Below are 23,204 nucleotides of genomic sequence, written 5' to 3'. Positions count from 1 at the left end.
CCAAATGAACTCCTTTGTGATGTAATAATTTGACTTATTTTTAGCCCAGAAGATCCTTTATGAATCATAATAAAGAACATTTTCAATCAAGAGCTATGTAGCACTTTACTGCTCCTAAGATTAGCATGTGTTTAAGGTTAAGAGCATTTATAGGTTAATAAGTTACACAAAGCACAGAAACCAATGCTCACTGAGTACTGGAAAAATAGAAATAATTATAAAAATTATAAAATGCACTCCCTTGGATGTTTTACCCTTTTATTGATTTTATAAGTTAATCACTGTCAATATAATTTGGCTTTTTTTGACAAAATAAAACCATTTTAATGTCAAAGTGAAAACAGATTCCTACAAAGTAAAGTCAAACAAACAGATATATGTAATGTAGAATAAGGGACTGCAGAAACATTCGCCCCCTTTAAAGTGACTGACCTAATTCAATAGAGGTCCCAGACAATTGGTGCTAGCAGTCTCATAGTCCATAAAATGGCGATCAGCTGAGTGCAGTGAATGTGTCTTAAGGGATTTTAGTATAGAGACACCTGTTTCTGGAAGGTCAAGCCACTGGTTAATTAGTATTCCTGGCACCATTACACCATGAAGACAAACAACACTACAAAAGAAAATGGTGCTAAAAAGTATAAGTCAGGGGATGGATACAAAAAATCAAAGGCACTGAACATCCCCCAGAGTTCAGTTAATATGATATATGTGTTAATCTGCCTTGATCAGGCCGTCCTCGCAAACTGAGGGACAGAGCAAGAAAGAGACTAGTGAAAGAGACCACAAAGACACCTGTGACTACTTTGATAGAGTTTCAGCAGCTGAGGTGGGAGAGACTCTGCATTCAGCTGTTGTCCGTGTTCTTCACCAGTCAGAGATTTAATGGGAGAGTGGGAAAGAAAACAGCCACTGTTGAAGAAAACTCGTCTCGATTGTCAAAAGACATGTGGGAGGCTCCATGGTCAAGTGGAAGTCACATCACCACAGACACATCAGCCCCACTGAGAAGCATGGTGGGGACAGCATCATGCTGTGGGGATGCTTCTCAGTGGTCAGCCCTAGAAGGCTTGTAAAGGTAGAGGGGAAAATAAATAAGGCAAAATATAGGAAAATCCTGGAGGGCAAGCCTATTCAGTGTGCAAGCGAGATACAGTTTGGGATTAGATTTATTTTCCAGCAAGACCATGACCAGAAGGATACAGTGAGAGCTACACAGAAACTGTTTAAACCATATCATTAAACCAACCATATCTAGACAAGTCCTCTATGGACCAATCATCTTACTGTTAAAACTTAACTCACCTCTCTGCTGCTCTCAGTTTGTCTACAGTGTGGATCAGTGTGGCCCTTTTTCACCCTGTCATATCCTGTTGTGTTCATCAGTGTCCACAGGTCCAGCTCTTCAGATGCTCGTCCTGTATCACATCATGCATCCTTCTTCACCACCAGTGTCTAGACCCCATAAGGGGGTGTTTCCTATCCTGCTGTTGGCCTCATAATTCCTTTTCCTTTCACAAAGACATCCCGATGGAGTAATCACCAAAGACATAGCTCATTTCTTAGATTTGTGCTTAAATAGAAGTCAAATGTACAAAACTCCCGGTAATACTCCCAATTTGTACCTGATGCTTTTAAGAACATTGAATGCCTTATACACCTCCAGGGAAGGTGGGGATCCCCCGGTCTCTGATGCTGTTATTTTGGTGGTGGAAAAGTTTGGGAACCACGGTGGCATCTTCCTACAGCCACAGTGATGTAAAATAATATAACAAAGTCCACCACTGCTCCTTTGAATGTCTCATTTCATTAAAAAAAAAATCAAGGACAGCTCAGTGGACAAGTCAAAAATTATCTGCAGTTTGTGTTATCGTACATTTGCCTTTTTACTGTTCCCTTATTTCCCATCAATCCATGACAGGTTCCTTCTTCTGTGGTTAAGTCCATTTCATAATCTCTGATCTATCCAAAGTTTCTCATTTTCTTTCAAAATAAAAGCAGGCCTGTATCTATGGAGGAAGTCAATCATCTGATGTGTAAAGTGTCCAAAATTAAACATTAACAGTTAAATGAAAAAAGTGGATTTTTACTTGTGAAAATGGGAGATTTATCACAATTCTGAGATTAAACTACAATTCAAAATTCTAAACATTTGCCTGCCCTAGTTAGAATTGATTTTATTTAGATTTATGAACATGGGGGGCATGGTAGCCATGTGGTCAGGTCATCCTGGGTTGGTCTGCCTTTATTTAGATTAAAGTAAGTGGGTTGAGAAGGTTCAAGGACAAACGTTAGGAGGCAATGCTTTAGAGTACAGTGTACGTTTAATCCAGACTAGCTGTTGTTGATCTGAACCACTGGAGGTCAGGCCTGCTGCATGAGCACAGCATATTCTGTTTAATAAAGGCCAGTCTGCTTTGACTTCACTCACTCAGCTGTGACACAAACATAAAAATGCTGCACAATGTTTATAAGTAAATCCATACACTCCTATGTTTTTTAGTAATTTTTATTGGTAAGAATACAATCATATGATAAATGTGCTTACATTTAACTGGAAACAAAACATACTTCAGCACCTCAAAGTGCAGTGGCCTCCATAATAAAACAGATCCAAAAAGGCTGAATGTAGTTAAGTTTTACGTCTGCATGAAAACAATAGTCGCTAAAATAAAACATGAATAAAAATATCCCACAGAAAAAATGAGGAATATAGTCATTCAAGACCAAACTGTAGGCCAAGAGCAGACTTTTTTTCAGCCATGGGATTTAAATTTTAAAACACATGCTCACAGGCTAATAAGATCTCTAATACCTTTACAGCTTTCAAAAATAAAAGCAAAATTCATATTTTGCCTGTATATAATTCAAATTTTACAAAACCAATACTCAATTTGTTACTACAAACATGTTATGAGGTCAAAACAAAAAAATATTTCTGCCCTGTTTCTTGCTTCCAGGAAAGTTTGGTGATAACAGATCAGTTTGTAACTCATTAACTTTGCTAAATGTTCCCTCACAGCAAGCAGGACTTTGGCCCATGAAGTCATCCATCTGTCTACAGGCCCCTTCACACATTATCCAGGCTAATACAGGCATGGAAAAACAACAGCTATATACAGAAAAGTATCATCACAGTTCTAACAAGGAGCTAAAAACACCTACAGTATTGTGCACACTTCTAAACTGGTTACACATAAGTACTTCTTTGCCAACAGTAGTAACTCTCAGTAGCAGTGACAAACATACACAGATATAAAACAGAATAATTCACAGGGCGTCCTGCTTCACTGCGCCTGTAGAGCCTGGGCGATGTTGAGGCCTGGGCCGGGGGGCAGCGCCCAGCCGTCCTGACCCTGATGGGTCTGCAGCAGACAGTACAACTGTTTCAGGTGGGCCACTATGTTGTCTTTGATATCGGGGATTGAAATCTGCAGGCGAACACTGCCACTGTCGAAGGATCGCGTGTTGTCACTGGAGAACATCTCGCTTATCATACGGGCCACGACAGGAATGACCTGCAGCCAGGGACAAAATAAAGACTAAAATTACAGACTTTAAATAAATGAAAATGTTACAGTAAAAGTTAAGCGGTGATGTTTATTTTCTTATATAAATCTAAAAATTTTAAACAAAAAGAGATTAACTGTCTTTTGTGTTTTCACATATTTGATACCAATTTGTAATACTAATTGAGGTAAAGCTGTTGTTAGGAACCTTTCTGTCTGCTTTAATTTGAATGTTGGAGGATATTATTTAAATCTTATACTTACCTCGTCCTATATATAAACTTTGTATTTTTTTTAATTTTCAAACTTATCAAATCACTGATCGTCTTTGTCATGGGAAAGTAAAAACACAATATTTTAGTACAGTCTGACGCCTACCCAGCAGCAGCACCTTCATGCATTAATATGATCATAAAGAGACAATCAATCTTGTCACTAATGGTTTTGTTTGCTTTTACAGGCAATAAAAAAAGACATCAGAATCAATTGTCTGGTAATAACCAAATACAAACTCTCATAGGAGCTTTAAAGTGAGGAGTCTAGCCCCTTTACAACAGGCTGGTGAGGATGTTTGCAGATGTAAGGCAGGAAGCACTATCAAATTGACAAAGCAAAGCGAAGCCATTCAGGTTGTTAAAAAAGACCCTCTAAAGCTAATTTTGAGTCCTAGAATGGTGACACAATTAATTGAAAAAGGTCACGAAGAAACACGGACAGACATGGATTAAAAACCTCCATCTAAAGCCTGGATAGCCTCTTAGGTCAGTACAAGACCCCTCAAGACTCTTGTCTCTTCATCTGGCTAGCTGTCTGTTGTGAGGAGGTCTACAAGACTATGTAATATGTAAAACTGACCTCCTTCCTGCTAGGTAAATCAGTTAATCTGTGGGGAGAAGAAATTAATTTTTTGTTAAATTCAGAAATCACACTTACTATATGCAGAAATTTCATAATTATGATTGCAACATGCAGGTCCATTTAGAGTTTCAATATACTAACTTTCCTTAGTTCCCATTTATAGATTCTTTGCAGATGATTTCACGCAGCAGTTAAAAACACCCATTAGGAGGCAAGTAGTGATTTCTGCATAGAGAAACACTACCAAAAAGGCCCTGTTTTGGGCTGTTAAGGATTATGACAAGCATTAAAGTGTGAAAAATTGTGCTGTCAATTGATTAAAAAACTAATCAAGTTAATCACATCACTATGCTGTGATTAATCATGACTAATCACAGCATTTCTTTGATTTTAGTAGTTTTTTGATTTTTAAACATTTTTATTATCAAGTGTTTATTTTCGTTATTTTAACTTCATGTACAGCACTTTGAGAGCGCCTTTTACTAAAAAATGTATTAATATTACTATTATCATTATTATCTATAAATTAACATTTAAAATACTACCATTTACTTGTATGTTTGTTTGAGATGAATTAGTACAAGTATGGTCTTTAAATGAAGAAATATTAAACAAACTAGAGTTTTAAACTTATTGGGGTTTATAAATCAGAGTGTCTTAATTCACTGAACGATTTTTATAAACTGCCAACAAGCCCAGCAGACAAACACATTAGGCACAAAATAACTCGTGCTGTAAAGTGAATGATCAGGTGTGCTGTTATCCCGAGGTAGCTGAAGTTGCTGACTGATGTTACAAGAGTTCTCGCAGGTGTTCTGTGGTACAGGTCATCCGAGGTGACCCGGATGATGTCTTCAAGCCCCTTTCATCAACAATGTCAATGGTCTGCAGTCTTTGGTGACCCATTAGCGATCGGGTCTGCTGGACTGCGCTGGTGTAGCTTGATCTCGTGTTGTTGTTAGCATCTTTGTTTGCATTAGCAAAGATGCGTTGTGCCAGGAGGTGGTACTTCAGACTTGTTGTACTTCGGAGTAAAGACAGTTTATCACCACAGTATGTACACACATCTTTTGTTTCATCCAGGCTTCCATTAGGCAGCTTTTTAAATCGAAATTTGCCGTGAAGCAGACCTAGGTCTGTCTCCTCACTCATCACTGCTGGCTGTGTTTGACCCGCCTTTAACCTTTTCACCCCAGGGACGTAAACAGCACAGGAGGACTACAGGAGGAAGCTGTGGTCAAACTAAGTCATATGATTAAATTGCGTTACTATTTCTTTAAGGCTTTCCGGATTAATCACAAGTGTTAACGCGTTTATATTAACAGACCTAGTGAAAATATAAACATTCTTCATCTTTATGCTGCGTTTGTGTCCTCAAAGTAGTAAAATGTTCAGATAAAAATTGATTAAAAAGTTTTAAAAGTCACAAAGAAACAGAAGTCAACAGGACATCAGTCTTAAGCCTGGAAAAGCAGAGTCATACAACACTTGTATGACATGTGTATGGTCCATTTCCACAAAATGGTTAGCCAATATGGTTCAGAACAGTTTTGTTAGGGTTTAACTCACTGAACTATGATCTTGCTGGAGTTTCCTCGGCTGACAACCGTCTCACTTGTTGTGACAGGAAACCTGTCTCTATAGTTGTTTGGCTCTGAACGGCTCTTCATTTGGTACCAGTTTGGCTTCTTACCTGTGGATTAACTAAGTAACTACAAAGGATGGGGAAGGGACCTGGCACTAAAAGGGGAACTAGTTAGTGTGAAAAGTGCCATTTTGTAGCACAGGCTCATCATCTCTCGGGACCTTACCCCAGCTATTCTCTTAGCTAAGTACTAGACTCTTCAAGATTCTTGTTTCCCTTTATATGGATAGGTGACGCTAGATGCTATGAGGTCTGCAGGACTGAGTAGTTTGTGATATTCACTTTTTTGGAAAGTTTGAGTATCATATTCGCTGTATGCAGAATTTTCTGATAATAATTACAGCTCAGAGGTCCATTTAGAGGTGTTAAGTACTAACTTTCCTCCATTCCTATTAATTTCTGATGGCCCCCACCTCCTGACCCCCAACAGATCTTTGGGATCACGTGATTGCAAACAACCTACAGTATATGTTACTAGTGTTCTTCATTTCCTGCCCCACATTTGACATTTGTGCATCACAATCATGCAACTGCAAGCAACCTCAACTGTTGTTTAATAACTACTAAGGATCATTACTTATATCCAAGTCTTTCTTCAAGAATCCTTCCTCACCTGAACCATGATGAGTTTCCTCTCTCTGGGCTTCCCATCGGGCCACTCTTCTCCAAAACACAAGTCAATTTCAAAGTTAGGAGGGCTTGATGTCAGTCCACGTTGATGGGCAATGACTCCTGCAAATACATTTAAGTCTTATAGACCACAGTGTGTATATAAACCCAAAACAACCAGACTCACTTTACAATTTATCAGAAGTGAGCACTGGACTTACCACTGAGGAAGGACTCCAGGCAGAAGAGTTTGACTTTCCTCTGACGCTCTATGAGGTTTGGTGCAGCTGTATTTGGGGCACAGGGGCCAGACCAGTACACCTTACACTGGCAGAGACGGATGGCGTAGATATCATGACCGCTGACCTCCAAGATGAGGCCTCTGTCCATGACATCCAGCAGGCGGTTGGTGAAGACCTTCTGCTTGTCATTGGTGATGTGCTCTGTGGTCGGGAAGCGCAGCTGCTCCAGGTTGACAGGGCCAAACAGCTCCTCCTGGTTCACCATGGGGCCCAAGTCTCCGAAGAAGAGCCTGCAGCCCTGAGGGTTACTGACGGTGGCTGTGGGACACATTTCCCTCCCTCTGTACTGGAACTGCACTTCCAGGTCTGTCACTACATAAGAGACAGGTGAATAAACATGTTAGAGATTAAAGAAATTTAAGGTTCCATTCAGAAATCTTTAGTTTTTGTCAATTTGGCACCCCAAAGCAGTACATCGTATCTTTGCTGAATCTGTCCAATACATGTGCAATAAATGTTTTCTGGTCATAGATCTCATCCTGTTACCTTTTCACAATAAAATGTATCCCTCAATGAGAATTCTTGTTATGAAAATAAAGGCTCTTTCAGTTGTCAGATAGCTATCCCACTGCAGCAGCTCCAGGCATTAAAAATAACAATATGGGAATAATAAACATGTCACAGTCCTGTTTGCTTTTGAAGCAAATAAAGCAGCATTAGTATTCATTTCAGTCTGTTTGCAACCACCGAAGAAGTCCTCACAGGTGCTTTAATTTATTAAAAAAAACACTGCAATCATAAAGAAAGCATAATTTCAAACTCTGGACCTGAATTCCTCAAGTTTTACTAATCAAGTGTATAGTGTTAGTTCACCGAGCAAAGCGCCGCCATATATTTGAGACCAGCTGATCTCCCACAAGGTTTTTACAGCTGACAGCCAGCTGCTTAAGCATGCCATCGGCTGATTGCACTCATGCTGCCATATTCAAACTGCTCTAGTTATGCTTTCCCTCTGCAAGTTGATTTTTTCAACCCTCCTCCACCCCAGCTTCTCCTATATGCTATATCTGACTTAATGTAATTTTGCTGCCAATGATGCCTGCTCTGCTCTGGTTTTTTTTTGCTTCTTCTCTCCCTGCCTCAGGCTATCATTGTAGGCACAGGAAGAGCAGGAATGTGTACTATTCCTGCTTAATGCTTTCCTTACACTTGTGGAAGGGCAGAAGGATCCCAGAACAGCCACACCAAATATAAACAATAGCAATGAAAACAAATTAATAACTGCTAATAAAGATAACATTTATAGACCACAAATCATGTGTGTTTCATGGTAAAGTGGTCCTGACTGAAATGGTATTTTTTGTGTTACTGATTCAATTCTCTTCTCCAAACCACAGACAAATCCACTCATCCATGAGGCTTAAATAGAAGACATACTCCATTACAACCTCAGTTTCTATGGTGATGGTTGATATAAAGTTGATATTATGAACACCACCCTGCTGCTATAAATACACACAAGGACATTAACACAGTCACTAAAAATAGTCCAAAGCATACGGATTATTTTTGAAAATGAAATAAAACCTACCATTCATAGCCTTGTAAGTACACCACTTGTCCTTCTCACTTATTTTCAATGATGAATCAATAAGCTTGTTGGTTTGAGCCATAAACATAACACTTGAGTCTATAAGTAATGAAAGATATATTTTGGTTGCATGTTTTTCCCACTGGCCTAGAAAAAATAACAACTTGATAAAACATTGCCTTCTTTCTCATTTGCCAATAGTTTTTCAGCACTGTGAAGCTAATCTGCCGCTCAGACAGGCGTCTGTCACACACCTCTCTAGTCTGAAAGCTATGAGAAGTTAATTTGTTGCTTTTAAATGTGCAAGTGATTTTTTCTGTCAAGCCCAGTTCATAACATAGATTTTCCATATAAGACCATGAAAGAACGTTACAGTGGACAGCTGCAGCAGCCTGAATGAGACAGGCTGATAATTCAGCTCATCAAGTTATCTGTAGCTTGTTTTTGATAAAAGTGATATGAAGATCTTGTTTCAAACAACAACCAACAAATGTTTGATAAAAAACATTTTCTGTAATAAAATCATGCTGTGAATTTTGGAAACAATTGCATCCGCCTTTTATTTTAACATAAACTTTCCACACAAGCATTTGTCCTAATAAAGCACCCCTGTCCCTTCCCTCAGCAATGCATGTAAGCAGGACATGCAGCACTGTACTGACTAACTTATTAGAAATTCAAGGCCATAGTAGCTACATTTATCCGGGGAAAATACTGCTTTTAGCAGATTTCTTAGTATAACAAGAACAAATAAGCAGAGACTGATAATGAGAGACACACATGCAGCATCTCTATTAAAGGGAATCTATAATGAATTGCCCTCATGCAGGAATCATACAGCCTAATGTTGTGCTTTATCATGATGATAAAGACACAGAATAAATGGTCAATGTGCAGTCCTGGCCTTTTCCCTTGAAACTCAGAGACTGTGAGAGTCCTTGCTATGGAAACGAGCAGAGTCTGGTTCTGTTTGGCATTTCTATTTAAAGGATGATTTTCTAGACACATTTACTTATCTATGTTACGTTGCCAAGTGCTGTGAATAGTGGATTTATGTTATGTCTTTTTAAATAAAATAAGGACCATGGTCTAGACGTACTTGTGTTGTCTAGCAGAATTGGGCGGTATCCGTTTCTTAATACCATCAAACCTTCTCCAAATTTCCCTAGCATCAATAACAGGAGTTCTGTTATCACTTTGAAAGCATCTTCACACATAGGATGTGATGCTGCTGGTGGAAATGGACACACACTCCAAAGAATCTATGATAAATATCAGAGCACTATCGCTATGATGGAAATTTATGTAAAACTTCAGCTATTTTTTTCAGTATCCTGTGATGTGGTCCATTCCTATTGTCTTGTATCATGACATTAGTAAGGCATTAGCATTAATTTAAAGATCAACTGATTGAGATTGTCACATTTTTGCTGTTTAAGCCACAAGCTCTGTTCTTTCCCTTTATCCCATCCTAGCCCATCCATTTGTGGCAGATGGCTGCCTTCCTGTAAGTATGGTCCTACTCAAGGTCTAGATGCATTGTTTAAGTTCTGAGAGGAATATTAGAATTGCTACAGCTTTAAAGTGACTGATCTAGTAATTCAATTGTGTACCTGTCTCTTCACAGCAAAATGAAGATGAGTCACTTACTCGGTAGAGAACTGATCCAGGTTTCTGGAGAGGCAAACAGTGCTTCAGGTGGTGGAACAGGCTGCATGGAGTGATCCGGCAGAGGAGCAGGTGGCATATCACTAAGGGGTGTGGGCTGCATCTCCACATCTGCAGGCTCCTCTTTGGGCCAGATTTTACTTGGTTCTTCTTTAAGCCAGATTTTTCCTGGCTCCTCTTTGGGCCAGATTTTTCCAGGCTCCTCTTTGGGCCAACCCTGGTTTGATGGGGGGCCACTTTGGGGCTGCATAGATGACTCTGAGCCCATAGGAGACCACATGATGAGAGGAGAGGGGCTGGTGCCTAAAGATGGGAAAACAAAAAAACATTAATATGTGTTAAACTAATAATTACAAGGAAATGTGGGCATGTAAATAACTATCAAATGATGGGAAGTTTATTACCGTTGGATGGATATGGTGGGAGCGACTCTGGTGTATGTGGAACATCTTCTTCACCACCATCATCATCATGCGGCGTCCAAGAACCAGCGTCTGAGGAGCCTGGGAGGTGAGCAGCATTTTGAACAGGTAAACATGCTTGAGTTGCACATAAATGTGATTAAAAATTGAAATAGACTTACCTTGGTTGCTGAGCGGCTGTGGAATGTCGCAGACGTCATATATCTTCAGAGGATTCATGGGAACCTCTTTTGTGCCATCATAGACTAGGTTAAATTCTCGGCTTTTGTTCAAGGCACATCTGAGCTGAGCTTTCCACTTTGCTGGATCAGGTTCATCAACTCCTTCCTGGAACTTCCCAGTCTCCACAGCCCACGCCTGGAGGAACACCAAATGCAGGTATCATTATCACTGTCAGGGTTAAGCATGTTTTTCTGCATACCAATAGTCCACCAATTTTTATACTGGATTTTTCCCACCAGAATGTGCAGATTTTCTTTTGTCTTATTTTGAAAGGAAAACCATTTCTTAACATAATGGCACTTGGCATTTCAGGGGAGGTGCGCATCCATAAACCAGTTAAAGTTAGGATTTTCCTGCATTGGTCCTGATGATGCTCAATGGCCACTGAGTTTAATAAGCAAAGATGCACAAGCTAATGAAAGCATAAGGCTGTGTAAACCCTGGGGTTATATTGAGATAAAAGCACTAAATCTATCAAATAAACCAGAGGGAATTATGTGACAATAAGTAAAAGGAATTTTGGTCACTGAAGGGCACAGACATTTAGAGCCTTAACCTCTAAGACAGCCTGTGCAAGTGCAGGTTTTTAGCACTGACAGTGATCAAAAGTAAGTACCAGGCAAGGCTGACGGTGGAGGATGATCAACAGTCATGCAATGCTGCATCAACTGCATAGATCTAAACTCATAGTTCTCACTAAATTAGAGTGAAGAGCATTACTTAAACCAAATAACTGATTACCTGGGAAAGATGAATGTTTAAACACACATGCATACCAAAAAATAAAAAATGTAACACTTAAAATGCGTAAAGATAAAACATAAATGTTTGAAAATATTGTTGTTTTAATCACATATTTTATGAAGGTGGGACTAAATTCCTTTTTCTCAGGGGAGGCTCACTTCCCAAACTTTGAAACCCCCTACACTAAAAGATTGGCAACTTTATTGCACCATAACATTGTCAATGTATTTACATGTAGACAGTCTGCAGGAGTTTGCCTGCAAATTTTGAAGATAGAAAACAAGAAACTACCAATTAATGAGCTCCTATATTTTTGTTTTATTGTTATGGTGTTAAATATCATAACGTGTTTAACGCAGCCCTACAAAATATGAGAGCCCAGCTCCTACCTGTGCAGCAGAGCAAACATTTGCACGTTCTGACCTTAAGTAAACAAAAGTGCATCGTGCATTTCTGTTTCAACTGTTTTCAGTCATATGTTAAGAGTTTAAACCTTAAATATGGTGTCCTCATCCTCGTGCTGTGGTGTGTGTCTCGTGGCATGTTTCCATGGGATCCTGAAGCGCATGGCCTCGCGGTCAATCCACACCAGACCCGGGTATCTCCCACTGTCCACCTGAGCCACCAGCCAGGGCTTCAGCCGGACACGTCGAGGGGTGACAGACATCCCGACTGACGAGATAAAACACAGATCAGCCCTCTGCCTGGATTACTGCTAAATCATTCCTCCTAACTGCTGGAATCTTCCATGAAACCAGAGACAAACAAAGCTGCAGCACTGTTCACCTAAATCCTGCATGTCCGGATTCTCCAAACATGTCCACACCTTGACTTTGTCTTCTCCTTGTATTCATGTTAAATGACTTAGAGAGCAGACTGTGAATGTTAAGGCCATGCTGCCCGGTTAAAGAGTAAAACTACAGTATGTAGACTGTTACTCATATGTTTAACTATCAAAGCTATCAAACGCGACACTAAATAAATAAGGACATACATACCTGCACAAAACCAGGAAGTAGGACGGGTCTTTCCCTCGTCGGCCTACTGACCAACAGCTGGGACTAAAAACGTCTGTTTCCTCAGAAAACGCGCCAAAAACCTCCTGCAGACTCTCTCTGACCAAAATTCACCGATAAACTGTTTCCCCGCGGAGTGTGAGCATAAACAACCAGAGAAATATTTATGTAAGGTTCGTTTTTGGAGCTGATGTTGTTCCCTCGCCTCGGCTCTTCCCCCCTTCCCTCACCGAAACTCAGGTACAGCGTGACGTCACGCCAGAGACACACCTTTTCTGAGCAGCTGGAGGGCGATTTTCACAGGAGCACGTGGGCAGGTCACTATTTTTCCACGAGCTTCTAAACGTTTTACTGAGAGCCAAGCCCGTTTTTATTGGGTTAACGTAGAAATAATAACGAAGCATCTTTCATATTGAACAAAAATTCAATTTGACCTAAATATTTGTCTTAGACAGAACCATAATTATTGGGTTTTGTTTTCACAAGATGATTTAATACAACTAAATTTGATGACAGCCTTAATGTGGCACACAGATTAATTAAGGAAATACATAATTTAAAAAAAAACAATAATACACTTGAATATCAGTTCTTTAATGATGAAGGAACCCACTTTTTATCCTCCATTTAAATCAAGTGTGGCACTGTTTCTACATATTCACTCATTTTGTAAGCATGTGTCTACTATCAGCTCATCTCAAATAACTCCTAATTACAAATAATCTTTTGGGACCTTTTTTTGTGTAAAGGCAGCAATGAAAGCACAACACAAAGCAAACAACATACAAGTGAAGCCTAAAGAGATTGAAGAGCAGACTGGGAGTGTCCTAAATAAAAGAACAATAGCTTTTCTTTGAAGTGGCATAAGACAAGTACACCGATGACTATTATGGTGGTGATGATCTGGTCGCTAATAGTTGCCAAAACAGGCAACAACAACAAACCACTCCCTGAAACTAATCATGTTTTTTCAGAACATGTGCCTGCTGTCAGCCGAGCATCTTTTGTCTCTTGAAATCTGGTTTCAGTATAATAAGCATAATGAGTCGTTGCCGTGTGCATGTGTGGTGTTAACTTTGAATTCTGGGATTAGGACGGCTGGTTGTATGGGACCACAGTGTCTGTGGGCGTGCTTGATTGTTTTTGGTCCAAATAAGTTCTCTAAATTGTAAGCTTCTTTTAACATGTCAAAGGGTGTGAGGGCCAGGGGTCGTGCCCTGAAGGGACTCTAAAGGGATCACACAAAGATCAAAGAAATCCTTTAAAAAATCTGTACCTGTAACACTAAATTCACAAGAAGAATGTTTTCCCCAACTCTATCTTCTTTTTGTGTTTTCTTGTGTTATACTTGACATATGTCTTCTTTGTTCTTTAAAAATGAATATCAAAGAAAGCACATTTTCCCCACGTTTTCTACATCAAAGCTGTTATATGTGATGATGGCTGAAGTCAAAAAGTGGACCGGCACAGCCACTACAAATAGTATTGTGATTGTATGGGCCCTCTTGACACCTGATAAATTTGTCAGTTTAAAACTGCATGAAGCCAAAGAGCAACACATCATCATGGGAAAAAATCAAAGTAGGGATGCAGAACATTGGGTTTTTGCTGATACTGAATTTGCTGACAAATTTCAGTATTTCCATTCAAATTTTAGCTGCTACCGATATGCACAAACCTTTTTTAAATCATTAAAAATCACAACAAGTTTCAATTGTGCAAAGAGAGGCTGAGTCAAGCAGAGCTGAGACAGGAGTGGGGAAGTAGACAGTCTGGTAGTTGGGGCTTCATTCCCCTTGCAGATATTTAAGGCTGATATGTATACTGCTGATATGTATGGCCTATATATCTGCTAAACATTGGCAGAAGTTTCTATCTGACAATGCTGATATTCAACTTTTTCTGCTATTTTAAGAATCATGCTGATAATACCAACTGTTTGAGACCATCAACCCTCAGCTGTTGGCCATCAAGCTTTTCAGAATACCTAAAAACTCAAGACAGTCACAATAAAAACTAAACCTTTTTGGCATGTATGAAGGTACATTCTGCATTGTCAGTAGTTACACCTTTAAGAATGTGCACTATAAAAAAAATAGCACCTTTTTCTTTTTCATTTTCTTATCTCCAAGCTAAAGTCAGCAGATTTGATTGATATCACTTTGATTTTATTGTGAAACTTGAAGTTCCTGCAGCCAAAGTTGTCTTTAGTGCATTTGTCCTGCATTGACAAAAATCTAATCTGCAATTTTCACACCAGCTTTACTCTAAAAAATCAAGAAACTGTTAGGAATTTTTGCAATAGAAAATGTAATCAAGGACAGTTTTAGCTCTGTAAAACATGTCACTTTGTTAGCACTTACCCCATGATATTTGTTGTAGTTGTTAATAATAGTCAACAAAAGAAATTATCAGTCTTGTTGCTGACTGACTTGTCACCTTTTGTAGCTCATAAAGAGTAGTCTGATTGCTCACCAGCTAAAAAAAGTCACAGATATCAACAACATTTCAGAGCACTTGGACTTGCAAAGCAAAGATGCATCATTTGATTTATTTTGGTTTGATTCATGCAATAAAACTGAGCTGAAACTGGAGGATTAGAGAGTCTAAACATCTCACATCTGCTTCACTGTGCTCTAATGGATCTTTTCTGATGAATTTGGTGTCAGACTATCTTCTGCTTAACCCTTATGCTGCCTTCATTAAAATAAAGCAGCTTTGGGGTGCAGGTGGCCTAGTGGTTTGAGGCGTGCTCCATGTACGGGCCGGGTTCAAATCCAGCATGAGGCCCTTTACCGCATGTCTCTCCCCCACTCTTGTCCCTGTGTCCGACTCTATCCACTGTCCTCCTCTATCAAATAAAGGCACAAGAATTCCCCAAAAATAAATCTTAAAAAGAAAATAAATAAATAAAGCAGCTTTGTTGACTTTTTAACTCTAAATGACAATTTTAGACATTATTGTTTGCAGGAGAAACATGTATGGCCTAAAACCCTGGTTCTTGATTGGTTACCCAAAATTCAAAAGTGGGTCACTGATGTGTGCTTAAAAAAATTTTTGGCAGAAAATCTGTGATGTGCTTTTATTTTGAAGGACATATCTCCGTCTCTTTTTTCCATAAGACTTTTTGTTCAGTTTCAAGTGCAAACCACCTCATTTTTCATTTAAAACATTTAGTTATGACTTAAAAATACAAGAAATTGAGTCAAGATTGCTGTCAAGAAGGCAGTGGCTGGTCCTGACAATTGGTAAGCTGAGAACACTGGACAAAAAGTCCAGAAAGGTTCACAAATGAGCTTTAAATACTTTTTTAAAATAAAGGGAACAGTCAAGTTTACTTGTAAACATGGCGCTGTGTATTTCTATTTGCTGTAAAATGAGTAATGCAACAAAGAATAACACTTCTGTCCTATTTTAATCATCTGCGTTAGAATGAAATAATAGATGCAAAACACAATGATGAAGACCATTGAGACTCGGTTTGACAATATGAGGGTTAAAGAATGAAGGTGCTTTTTTTTTTTGATAAAGTTAGAGTTTATTTTAAATCACACAACCCTGCCAATGGTCAGTAAAACAGCATCAGTGTTGTGAGCTGCATCAAATGATATAAAACTGATTTCCTGCAAAACCTACCTCTCTGGATGGGGTCAGAAGAAAGGGAATTCTTAAGGGATGTTCCTGTACAGTATATAAAATACTAGCTTTACACAAACACACATAGTTGACACATGTCACACAGCATGCAAATTATGGCACTTAACATAATGTACACTGGACAGAAATCATTTGGTCTTTCATTTCAACAAAGAAGTCAAACATGGATGCAGTAGACTGGTCCAAGTTAGTTTGTAACTGCCTCAGAGCATTGCTTGTAAAAGTGTGTTTTCTTTCATTTCATTGACTTCAATACTTAAGAGAAACAGAAATCCTGGCTCATGATTTATGAGCAGAAACCATGAATAGTTCGACATTCTGTCCTCTATGAGCCACAGGTTACTGCATGTCCATTTGTCTGATCATGATTCAATGTAAGCCGTCCTGAACCCACACCCAATCATTCAGCTGTGGCACCATTTAAACACATTTTACAAAGTTCACTCTGGCTGGGAGACGTCATTTGATCCCTTTTATCTCTCCTTGAATTTTTTGTATAATGTGTGAGAGGTCCAAACTCTCTGTTAGCATCTTCAGCAGCATCTCATCTTTCTGCACCCCCTCCATGAATTCTTCATAGGAAAGTTCACCTGGAAACACACAAAAAACTCACTGAATCAAATCTTTTGGTGGTAAGATTTCTATTTGCTCTTTTTCCAACTCTTATCTCTGACTTAACTCTTACCGTCTCCATTGATGTCGATCTTGTCAAACACCATGTTGGCAAAATCCTCTGCTGACATCTCACAGGGGATTCCATTGATCGCTCTGATTGACTAAACATGACACAAAGACAAGGAGTTAAAAATGGCACAAATAGAAAGTTGTTGCTTTAAATTCTTCCACCAGTAGGTGTCAGCTGAGTGTCAGCAGTGTCATCAGCCCAGCTCTGCTCTCAGCCTGAGAGGTGTGAGTGGTCTCACAGGGTTGTTTCAGGACAGTGTTCAGAATTATTTTAGCCTCACTAAGCTCAAAGTCAGGCTTAACATGACATGAAGGGCTCCTGCACACCTTAATGATGAGGAGCAGCTCGTCCCGGTCGATGCATCCACTCCCATCTATGTCATAAAGTTTGAAGTACCAGCGCAGCTTCTGCTGCACGCCTCCCTTCAGTACCAGGCTCAGAGCTGCCACATACTCCATGAAATCAATAAAGCCATCCTGCAGGGACAGTAAAGGGGCACATACATTCATTTCAGACATGCTGCTACATTAAATAGACAGAATTTGACTGACTGATCTGCCCTTTAAAGTGGTTGAATGCACAAACTCAAATCTTAGCAATGTACTGGTCTCATTTCTAGTCAAAATATTTCATTACACTTTTTATAAGCCACATTTGGCTGCACAGTGAAGCAGTGGTTAGTGCTGATGCCTCAGGCGAGAAGGTTACTGGCTCAAACCCCACTTAGACAGCCTTTCCTTGTAGGGTTTGCATGTTCTCCCAGTGGGTTCTCTCTGGGTACTCGGCTTTCTTCCCACAGTCCATACACATGCTTGTCAAGTTAACTGGTGACTCTGAATTTCCTGAGGCTATGAATGTTTGAGTGACTGGTTGTTTGTCTCTATGTGTTAAACCTGTGATTGACTGGTGACCAGTCAAAGGTGTATCACATCGTTCACCCTCTGGTGGGATGGATGGCTATGCCTGACGAGTCCATCTTATTTCAAGATTTAAAAGCAAAAAACAAAGTCCCGTTTTTATAGATACAGGCACCTCATTCGAAAACACAATAAGGACAACTAGCTTGCTGCCTACGTTTTCTGTGTAGGTTCTTTGTCATTCAGGTCATGGTTATCCAATGCTGATCAAAGGGGCTACTGGACTGGTAAACTGGTAGCCTTTTGGAGAAGAGGCGAAACGTCTTCAAGAATTTGCTACCAGTCCAGTTGCCCCTTTGATCAGCGTTGGACTTGCTGCCTAAGCATACATTTTTATTAGGCCTGTCAAGATTACTTGTATTAATCGCGATTATCTAAGATCTACAATTAGCGCACTTTTTTTTCTAATTGTGATTAATAGCAGTATTTATTGTTGCATTCCAAAAACAATCCAAATCAGCATCTCCCTGCAGCTGCAGTGATGTAATATAAGTTCACCACTGCTCCTTAATGTCTAATTTCACTTTAAAACACTCAGACAGTTCAGTGGACATGACAAAAGTCATACCAACCATTTGTTATCAAACATTTAACTTTTTACAGTTCAATTTTTTTCTTTTCAGTCCGTAACAAGTTCTTTTTTTTCTGGGGTTAAGTTAATGTTATAATCTTTAGTCTACCTATAAAAGCAGGTCTGTATCCTGACTTCCAGAAAAATCCAAAAGGACACAAACCAGTTTAAAATGCAAAATAGTGGAATTTTAAAATGCAACAAATAAGGTGCAATTAATGACGATTATCTACAGAACTCCTGAGATTAATATGATTAAAAAATAATATTTTTTGACAGCCCTAATCTGTACTTGTTAAAAGTAGTGTTGTCAGTCAATCAAAACTCGAATTACAGGGTTTGAAATTAATTACTCAAATTAATCACATAGATAAACTGAGGAAGAGTAGACTTAAAGATAATAGTAACAAAACAATCAAAAAGGGCATGATTGTGAATGGCAACAGATTGTCCACTTACTAGTCAATCTAAGTTGGTGTTAATCTGTAAAATGTGGATTTTGTTCATAAAATTATAAAAAGTATGATCCAGTTGAAGCTACAAAGCCACTTTATGCGACGGCATCAGAGTAAGATTAATCAGAATACATTTTCTAACTGCATTTTTGCCCCTTGTTATTAATTAATTATTATTAAATGAAAGTTTTGACAGCACTAATTAAAAGCAAAGCACACTTCTAATACTACTTTTTAACATTTGAAATAGATGTTTACACTGAATTGTGGCTTTTATGTGGCCAGTAGATTTTTTCTTAAAATGAGTTATTCAAACACACTCACTGAAAGTTAAGATTTTGCTCTACATGATACCTGAAAAAAAAAAAAACAGCTTTTAGAAAATCAATTTCCAGTGAGTGAATCTGGCTGACTGTGTTTTTGATTTTAAAAAGGACTGGACGTGCCTCTTTTCAGGTAGTAGGTCAGTTGGGTAAGCCAGTACTGACAGATTAGCCCCTCACTAATGGAATACTAACGCTAACCCTAACCCTCAAACAGATCTCTATTAGCAGAAATAACTTGGACCACTTTCTTTTTAGAACAACAGAAGCACACTGAGGCAAAACACAAGCCCAGTTTTAGAATACTCTCACCAAGATGAGATACTTTCTTTGGTGTGGCTGTAAATAGTTGTGACATACGTTTTTTAAAAGCTATATGAAAAGAAAGCTTTTAGAATATTTTTGATTTTGCATATAAGGAAGAAGATTGTACATCTGATAATTTTAATAACACATGTTATATGATTAAATATGTCTATAACCTAGAATATATTAGGATGGCTATTGTTAGTATTTTTATGTGTCTTCATTTGCTTTCAGGTCTCTTTGCATTGATTATGAGGTCTCATGAGCCTGTTTGGGCTGGACATGTTGTTTATGCACAGTGTACAATGTAATAATACATTTAAATCGAATCAATCAAACACATTATTTAACCATTATGCACAGCCATTGCCCTGCATAAATACATAAATATATCATCTTTATATTTTTGTTTGCAACTAATACAGCTCTATAACATTTCCCTTTAAAGGCTATGCAGTAAAGATAAAAACTTTAACAATATGTGCACCTAGAGAATCTCCTTCAAACATCCATTGACATTAGAGTAAATGTTCTACTATAAATCATCTTACATCATTCATGTCAAACGTTGTGAACATAGTCTTAACATAGGCATCCGATGCATCCGACAGGTTCCTCAGGCCAAAGAATTGCTTGAATTCATAAAACGTTAGAAGTCCGGATGGGCACTCTGTCATGAACTTCTTGTACCACTGATGACTCTCACAAGCTTGTAGTTCCTCTATGGACGACCCACTGCTGTTTCCCATAGCGCTTTCTCAACATAAAGGTAGAAAAATTCCAGTAAAAACCATAACCAGTGTGTTCTTTATCCAGCAAGCATCCACGCGTGGCCAGTGTGAAAACAGTAAGTGTGTAGCAGATTCAGTGTGTTAGTGTGTGTGTCGGCCAATCATCTCCCTGTACGTCTGTGTCGAAGGTTTAGGAGTTGTAATCCACTTTGGCTGCCAGCAAAGACTTAACTAATTAAAGAGAACTAAGAGCAAAGATAAATCCATGTGTACTGGCAGACATCAGCTGACCTAAAAGTCATATTTCATATCCTATAGCTTGATTTTATGTATCAAATATCAAATGTTTCTTCTTATTCAAAGTGAATCCTTTCAATTATGTACATGCTTTTAAAAATTTCTTACCTTGGAGATAATTCATTGCACTGACCAAGTTCCAGTCAGATCAAAAATCCAATCTAAGAAGTAGTCAGAGTCTGACCCCAGTTTTTGACCTCTAATTTTCAGTAGTGCTTTTCCTGTTAGGTTTTAGATATGAAGCTGTTTTGTACCTCTTAGTTTGGCTCATTTGCCCCTCTAAATCTCATAACTCAAGGTTAAATCTGCTGCAGGAGCTATGTTTTTAAGATTTGTAAAGGGAACTACCACCAAACACCTACACCCACCCTGCAAGAAGGAGTGAGTAAACACCACCAGTTAAAATTGGCTACCCTCATATACATGAGGTACATAGACATATATATGTGAACATTCTCATACTGTAAGTATATTATGTTCAGATATGTAGCCTACAACTATGTACAGTATTATGCATAAGTTTAAGACATGTTTGGGGCTGCAGTAAGAGGAAGAAGAATTGACACTACCCCTGTCATGCTCTGGATGTCTTTGCATATTGCCAGGGGAATGAGAATCTGTTGAAACAAAAAGAAAGTCAGCACCTTTAGGGCACAGTAAGGTGTGGATGTGGCGAGTAAGCATGGCCTAGGCTACCACCCAGGTGGCTAGTTTGGTTGCCTTGAGCCCCAGTTGTGCTGTGGACGCCCGGAGGGCCCAAAAACTGCCATCAAGCTTGACCATGGCTGCAGAGTAACACGTGTGTGTCGACATGTGTCCAGATTGACTCTGGCTGCCCTCCCCCCTCTCCAGCCATGGGTTGTGGCACATTAGGCCTGTGACGAATCCTTAGCACCCTACATACCATAAAACTTATGCATGGGACTGCATATGAACACTTGTTCTTTACCTGCACATTAAACTATCAATATTACTGTTATTATTGTCTTCAGCTGCGTAATGTTGCCTTGAAATTTAGTCCCTCTTTTTCACATCAATACCATATTTTTCTTAGAATCTGGTCATTGTCCTTACACAGGCAAAGGTACATGTAAATATGTAAATAAAACTATTTTTATTATTGCTATATTTTGTTATCTTGTATTTAAGTATTGCAGGGACATTTTCTCCTTACTTTTGTTGTGTATTGTGGATTATTTTGCCCTCTACTGTGAGCTGTTGCAATAACCAAATTTCCCCCAAAAGGGGATCAAAAAACATTTATCATTGTCTTGTCTTATCTAAGTCCAAAAACACACAGAAAGAGTCTTTGTCCCATTTAACTCATGAGTGCCAAGTGTCATTGTTATCCAAGTGTTTTAAGTCCACTTAAGACACTAGAAAGGCACTAAGACAGCACAGACCTCTGCCATTAGCCTTATCTCCCAATAGTGAAGAATCCTTTAATAAATTCCTGGATCTCTCTCCATGTGTTCCCCACCATAACATTCACCAATTACTCCCTCTCCAATAGGGTGGAAACACGGTGAACCAAAGCACTGACTTTGCTACATGTGGACTATAATGGTGGAAGTAGTTCCTGCCGGTGCCATCAGATGCACTGACAGTCTCACCCATGGTCTCACCGGATGACTGAAAGTCATGGCAGAGAGTAAATATTCCTCTATTCCTCCCAGCATTGTGAGTATTCTCGCTACAATTCGCTGTCTTTCTCTCTGTTACACTCTGACTCGTCTCCTTGACCGGGCGTGCGTCTTTCAAACTCTATAAACTCCAAAACTTTGAATAGAAATACACCCAAAATGCTGCTGGGATTGAAGTTACTCATGTCCACCATCTCCTGGTGTAAAGTGGTAACACTCTGCCATTAGCCCTATCTCCCAATAGTACAGAATCCTTAAAAAATTCCTGGATCCAGACGGTGATCCGGGTCACTCCCAAAATCTAATCAGTTCTTCCTTACACCATTTGTGACATTTCCTGAAAATTTCATCAAAATAAGTCCAAATAAGAACAAACAAACAAACAAACAAACAAACAAACAAACAAACAAACAAACAAAACAAACAAACAAACAAACCCACCCGATCACATAACCTCCTTGGCGGAGGTAACAACTTCCTGTTTCATGGCAAACCATGCATTGCCATGGAAGCAGCTTTAAATGTGGACCTCGAGGTTCACAAGGTAGCGTCAGGACACTCATAGGATGCTAAAAACTGCTTATTCTTGTGTGTGTATAGCATGAATAGTGTATAGTGTATATGGTATCCCATAAGTGGTTTGTGAAAAAGTCCAATTTCCATGTCTTCTCAGCAGAAAAAACACAAAGATGATGGTTTCTTGAAGTGGATAATTTTTTCATATTTATCCGTGTTGCTGTTTTATGCATCCTTTTTCTGATTTTTGTGAATATGTGTACATGCATGAACAATGGATTTTATGTTAAGAACTTAGATGTTTTGTTTTATTTCTTACAGAAACATTATAAATAGTCTAAGAAAATGTAGGGTTTGGTTATGTTTGCATACCCCATGTCCTCTAAAGCGGGCCTCCTGCCCCAGCTATTGTTTATGTGGTTCACCAGTCTCACTTGCTCTCCAGTTTCCAACTCTATCCACTGTCCTTTCTGAATAAAGGCATAACCCCCCCCAAAAAAAGACAGAAGAAAATATGTTGTTTATTTTGATTAAAATTAATTTTAATAATACAGCTGTTAATGGTGAATTTTGAAAC

At 38.9% G+C, this 23,204-nt stretch overlaps 2 protein-coding genes across 2 annotated transcripts; both read right to left on the bottom strand.

Moving 5' to 3' along the window:
- Nucleotides 1-2,512: 2,512 nt before the first annotated feature.
- irf6 (interferon regulatory factor 6) lies at nucleotides 2,513-12,759 on the bottom strand. The gene is made up of 8 exons (XM_041783845.1): nucleotides 12,509-12,759; nucleotides 12,004-12,182; nucleotides 10,706-10,901; nucleotides 10,527-10,625; nucleotides 10,105-10,425; nucleotides 6,843-7,235; nucleotides 6,626-6,744; nucleotides 2,513-3,518 (listed from the first exon to the last, which is right to left on the bottom strand). The coding sequence occupies exons 2-8, from the start codon at nucleotides 12,175-12,177 to the stop codon at nucleotides 3,288-3,290; spliced, it is 1,533 nt and encodes a 510-aa protein (XP_041639779.1). The 5' UTR covers nucleotides 12,178-12,182; nucleotides 12,509-12,759; the 3' UTR covers nucleotides 2,513-3,287.
- A 3,883-nt stretch (nucleotides 12,760-16,642) lies between these two features.
- Nucleotides 16,643-20,189, bottom strand: LOC121507297 (guanylyl cyclase-activating protein 1). The gene is made up of 4 exons (XM_041783580.1): nucleotides 19,992-20,189; nucleotides 17,195-17,344; nucleotides 16,869-16,959; nucleotides 16,643-16,773 (listed from the first exon to the last, which is right to left on the bottom strand). The coding sequence occupies exons 1-4, from the start codon at nucleotides 20,187-20,189 to the stop codon at nucleotides 16,643-16,645; spliced, it is 570 nt and encodes a 189-aa protein (XP_041639514.1).
- Nucleotides 20,190-23,204: the final 3,015 nt, after the last annotated feature.

The sequence above is a fragment of the Cheilinus undulatus genome, linkage group 3, assembly GCF_018320785.1.
Source record: "Cheilinus undulatus linkage group 3, ASM1832078v1, whole genome shotgun sequence".
Taxonomy (NCBI): Eukaryota; Metazoa; Chordata; class Actinopteri; order Labriformes; family Labridae; genus Cheilinus; species Cheilinus undulatus.
The sequence above is the reverse complement of the archived record's forward strand: the minus strand, read 5'-3'. Positions and strand labels throughout refer to the sequence as shown.